At 38.1% G+C, this 5,507-nt stretch overlaps 1 protein-coding gene across 1 annotated transcript; it reads right to left on the bottom strand.

Annotated features, from left to right (window-relative positions):
• Positions 1-2,507: 2,507 nt before the first annotated feature.
• Positions 2,508-4,456, bottom strand: LOC18440914 (ethylene-responsive transcription factor WIN1). The gene is made up of 2 exons (XM_006851049.4): positions 4,187-4,456; positions 2,508-3,952 (listed from the first exon to the last, which is right to left on the bottom strand). The coding sequence occupies exons 1-2, from the start codon at positions 4,264-4,266 to the stop codon at positions 3,412-3,414; spliced, it is 621 nt and encodes a 206-aa protein (XP_006851112.1). The 5' UTR covers positions 4,267-4,456; the 3' UTR covers positions 2,508-3,411.
• Between the last annotated feature and the right edge of the window lie 1,051 nt (positions 4,457-5,507).

Below are 5,507 nucleotides of genomic sequence, written 5' to 3'. Positions count from 1 at the left end.
GCGATTCATATATGAGGAACCCCTAACTTGCATGATGCCCCTTTTTTTATTTTTATTTTTTTAATTTTTGCTGTAGTTCTATCAAAACTTGTCTAAGGACTCGCCCAAATTGAATGTTTCTTGAAAAGGAAAATCTAAAACATAAAAATGAACATTATTTTGTGTAGTATCAACAAAATGTCTCATCCTCAAATGTTGAATGCAATAATAGTGCAATTACACATTAAATAGACAACATCAACTACTACCGTATATGGGGTGTTCAAGGACTAGGCCAAATCCACTGAGTTGCTCGGCCTCGGCGGCCCCTTGCAGAACCGAGTACATGGGTAAAACTCGGGTTATCTAAAAAAATTTATAAAAATATGTTAGATTGTGAAATCAATGTCTTTTTATATCATCGCAGCGAATTTAAAGGGGCAATATAGATATTCATTAAACTTCGATATGCCTTCCTCAAGCAAAAGTATTGAGATTCCCTTCCAACCTCGGCAATAGTGATTATAAAATCTATTATGCTTAGAATCGTTCGAGTTTGATCAAAATTGATAGTTAAGGCGATTCATATATGAGGAACCCCTAACTTGCATGATGCCCCTTTCTTTATTTTATGTTTTTAATTTTTGTCGAAGTTATATCAAGACTTATCTCAGGATTCGCCTAAATTGAATCAGGATTCAAGGGCAAATTACGGTTTTCAAACATCCTTAATTATGCTTTAAAAAAGGCATAATTAGAGATGTTACCCCTTCCACGAAGACCTCGAAATATTTATTTAAAAGGACAATCTAAAACATTAAAATGAACATTATTTTGTGTAGTATCAAGAAAATGTCCCATCCTCAATGTGGAATGCAATAATAATGCAATTGCAATAATAATGCAATTACACATCAGATAGACAACATCAACTACTGTTGCCATCACCGGTCATAATCTCAACAGAATGTGACGGTCTACCTCATGATCTCTTATGATTTTCTTCGAAGCGTCATGTTTGAAACACATTTGCACTTTCTTAAGGATATATACTAAGTTTCGTTTGCTGTTTCCCAAGTGTTATTACCAACTAATTGACAATCATGGGTCCACCGTAATGACTTGATCCCGCAGGTGTCAATCTTCCCTCTTTTTGGTGATTTTGAGAGTCCATGAAAAAGCGAAAAGAGATGGAGTGCACAGCATGTTTCTCTATTGAAGGAACAGAAGCAATCCATGTTTATCACATAGAGAGAGGGTAAAAAGAAAAGAAAAGAACGTATCGATGTGATGTTCGAGAGAGAGAATGAAAAAGAGTCATCATCATCCTAGTTTTTCTCAATTAATTGAGGTCCATTTTGATTCTCCATTCTTCTCTATAAGGCTATAAAAAAAAAAAAAAAACGTGGAGAAGTATAATATGAAAGAGAGAGAGAGCGAGTGAGAGTGCAAATAGATGATCCACATAGAAAGAAAAAATTTGATCGATGTTTGTATTAAAATTTATATCCTCTTTGAAGAGAGAGAGAGCAAATGCATGCACACCGGTAGAAAGGAAAAAATCGATAGGTATTCATAATATAGCTTTATACCCTCCTTGCTGCTGCAATAATGAAGATAATCATGCAAGAACACAATAGAATTGGCTCATATTTACGTGCATTCAGCGTCCAAATGAACACAATCCGTAGCATAATTTACAATAAAAGAGAGAGAAAGACCGTCCTGAGTTAGCCCTTTCTACCTATCTGTGCTTTAGAGAGAGAGTAGAGAGAGAGAGAGCAACATCCAATGAATTTGGCACTCCCTCTCCATGCAATGCTCTTTGAGTGCAATGCGCACATATGAATACACAAGAGTGATTTATCTACGGACCTTAAAATTTTAGGCAAAATACGAAATTTATATGCAAAAATTACACTTAAGGTCAATAAGCCTTCTTTTTTTTTTAAATTACCCTTCGATCAACTGGTTTTTTGTTTTTTGTTTTTTAAGTTTTTTTTGCAGTGCCTTAAGTTTGAGGCATTATCTTACTAATGAACTTTTTTTAAAAAAAAAAAACTAAAATTCGGGTTGACTGGTATATGCCCTACTAACAAAAAAACTAAAAAAAAAAAAAAACTAAAATTCAAGTTGACTAGGACAATTTTGAAAAAAAATAAAAGAAGACCGGTTGATCGACCTTTTTTGTAATTTTCATTCATAAATATAACATTTGGAACGCTACCTAAAATTTTAAGGTCTGTACGTAAATAACTCGTAAAAAAAACCAATATCGTAGCTCTCACAAAGAAGGAAAAGAATGGCATCATATCAAAGTAGAGAGAGAGAGAGAGGGGGCGATATTCAATGAATTTGGCACTCCCTATCCATGCAATGCTCTTTTGAGTGCAACGCGAACATATAAATCAAAGAAAACAATGTTATAGCTCCCGCAAAGAAGGAAAAGAATGGCATCATATCAAAAGTAGAGAGATATATAATGGAAAATGGAATGAAGAAAGCACCTAGCCTCCTACCAACGAAAATAAAGCAACCAAAACATATTTTATTATTATAATTTTGAGACAACAAAGGTACATAGAGCAAGGTCTTGTTCTGTACAAAAAAAAATAAAAATAAAAATCAACATACCATCTCAATTATTTGGTTTTGTCTTATTCTAATTATTTAAGGTTGGATAATAAACACAAAAATTATATGCTATATTTGTTTTGAGATAACATGTAATACAAATAATAAAAAGAAATGTATACGACGAGATTATTTATCTTTGATACAAGATAGTCCCACAATTGATTTTGATTATTGGATGTGAATTTAGATAGTTATAAATTATTATTTTTTTCAAATTTTGTAACACACCCGAACTATTTGATTTCATTCGTATCGAATGATTATAGGTAAAGCTATTTGATTTCATTCATGTTGAATGATTATAGGTTATTGTGTGACTTCTAAATAATCTCGTTGTATACAATCCCATCCCATGGTAAAAAGAGAAGAAAAATAGTGCAAATAATAAACAAAAAAGAAAGGAAAAAAGCGAAAACGACAAACTCCCCACACCCAAGAGAGCACAGATCAGACGCCCCACAAGACCACCCTCTACAACGGGTGAGGAGCACCGATTATAGAGAGAGAAAGAGCCGACTCCCCCACATTACTGGACCCAACCTAGAGAGAGAAAAGTTCCCGAGACTCCGGATGTGAGAGAGAGAGAGATGGAGAGGACGCACGAAACAGTGTGGTTCAACACGTAAGAGAAAGGACGAGACTCGCGATAGAGAGAGAAAAGGACCGTGCCCAACATGGAACCTAGAGAGAGAAAACCCAAAGCACAGTGGCTAGAGAGATGAAAATAACCCAAAACGAAAACACTCAGAAGTCCGGACTCACTAAACACTAGGGGGAAGAGAGAGAGAATTGGATTCAGCAGGCGTTGGAGTTGAGAGCTGGAATAATGGGGCCATTGCGGGAGAGGAGCTCCTCGATCATCTGGAGTGCAATTCGGTCCTCATCCTCAAGGGTAGTGAGAGAAGAATTCGACGAAGAAGATGATGAGGCAGTAGTAGCAGTAGAAGTGCTAGGACTAGTTAGAGAGAGAGTCGATGGCTTCACGGCCTGTTTGCCGAACTCGACTGTCATGACCCAATTTGCGTTCGAATCCGCCGCCCCCGCACGCTTCTGCCAAACGCCAATGTTCGATTTCTCAGGGTCGAGGCGGAGGCAGGTGAGAGAAGGAGAGGGTGCTCGGCAACAACGACGAAGCTTTGCATCCAAAACGGCAGAGAGAGCAGTCGAAGTGGTGGTGGAGTTCTGAGGGCTGGTGGCAGAGTCAGCGAAAGATGGAGATTTTTGGATGGAGAAGTTTGTTTTGGCGTTGCGACCGCTCATGAGGATGGCCGCCTCGTCGTAGGCGCGTGCTGCCTCCTCCGCCGTCTCGAATGTCCCCAGCCAAACGCGCCGCTTCCTGCACCGATAGAACACAAAAAAAAAACCACATTTCTCATCTCTCTCTAAAAAAGTTACGCCTCTCTCTCTCTAAAATGCTTATGTCTTCTTTCTATCTGTTACACATGGATCCTGTAGAAACACCCAAGTCGACATAATCGTCCATGGGGAACCTTCTCTCTCTACCCTTCACACTGAGTCTCTCTCTCTTTCTCAATGTAAGTTGTTCTTGAAATGTAGTATGATTACTTACAGGAGAGGGTGGCGGATCTCTGAAACCCAGGAGCCCCAGTGCCGCTGCCTCACTCCCCTGTACTTTTTTGACTGCACCATGTTTTGGGGTTTCTGTTGGCACTCTAGAGAGAGAGAGAGAGAGAGAGAGAGAGATGTTACTTCGTTTGCATCCTCTGATTATCAGGTGCAAAAGTACAGAGCTGCAGAGGCACAGCAGAGAGAAAGCTTTGTTTTCTCTGACATTTGAGGTGATTTCTCCTCTCTTCTTTCTCTCTTTGACATGTGAGGTGATTTCTCCTCTTCTTTCTCTCTCTTTGTAGTAGTTATTATGAGATGTACTGTCGGCATGCAAAGGTTTTTCGAGTTGGTCGGGTGTGTTGCGCAGTGTAGAGAGAGAGAGTTAAGGGAAATAACTCCAGTGCCCACATTGTCACTAGAGTTTACAATAATGCCACTTCTACTTTATTGTTGAGAAAAAAAACTCCCATGTTTTTGGAAACCTCAAATTCTTGGGGATAAGAACCTCAAATTCTTGGGGATAAGAACCTACCGCCAATGTGGAAAACCCCGCATCGCACCTCCTTTTCTCTCTCCTCTTTCTCCACACACTCCTTCCCTCTCTCTCTCTCTCTCCTCTTTCTCCCCACACAAATTTGCAAGTAAAATGAGCTAAAGCTGTCTCTCTCTCTCTAGAACTAACAAAGATAACATAGTCAAAAGAGGATAATCCACATGATCATACAAATTTATATAGGGTTGAGGCTCTAAACAATCAAATTAGATCTCACCTAAAAAATTTCCCTAGAAGAAGTTATTTTGATGCTCGAAGGTCGTCCAATTGATGATCTCTACATCAAGATGCATGGGCATAAGATGAAAATAGATTTCAAGTTTTGAAAATAGTGCATCTTATAAGGCATTTTTGAACCGTCAATTTTCAAGTTTTCATAGATCTGCTCATCTACACTATTTTGTAGCTTTAAATTTTCTAATTAAAGTTGAAAATGTATTTTAAGGCTATCACAAAGATTTCAAGTATTGATACCACATTTCTCGATACTATTTGAAGGTGTGCTTTACTCTTATTGTTTAGTGCGTCAGCTCTATACAAACCGCACCCAATATATTATAATCATATGAAAGCTATGGTCATGTCATGTTCTCATGTATTCTACTCATCATAAACACCGCCCATCAATTGCTGGATGGTGATAAAAGTTATGACGATAGCCCATGAGAGAGATACAGATTAAAATGGGTTGACTAGGGAGGGCATGCGACCCATGTTGGAATTTGGTTGGGTGAAATAGGGATAGAAAATGATACAATTTGTAAAAATA

The sequence above is a fragment of the Amborella trichopoda genome, chromosome 1 (assembly GCF_054954075.1).
Source record: "Amborella trichopoda isolate Santa Cruz 75 chromosome 1, AtrichopodaSantaCruz75HAP2 v2.0, whole genome shotgun sequence".
In the NCBI taxonomy this organism is placed as follows: domain Eukaryota; kingdom Viridiplantae; phylum Streptophyta; class Magnoliopsida; order Amborellales; family Amborellaceae; genus Amborella; species Amborella trichopoda.
This window is presented reverse-complemented; position numbering and strand designations above follow the sequence as displayed.

Excerpts from the sequence above, each read along its gene's own strand:
- LOC18440914 (XM_006851049.4), bottom strand. The coding sequence starts at position 4,266 with ATGGTGCAGTCAAAAAAGTACAGGGGAGTGAGGCAGCGGCACTGGGGC. Across the intron at positions 3,953-4,186 it reads GAGATCCGCCACCCTCTCCT|GAAGCGGCGCGTTTGGCTGG; the intron begins GTAAGTAATCAT and ends CTATCGGTGCAG.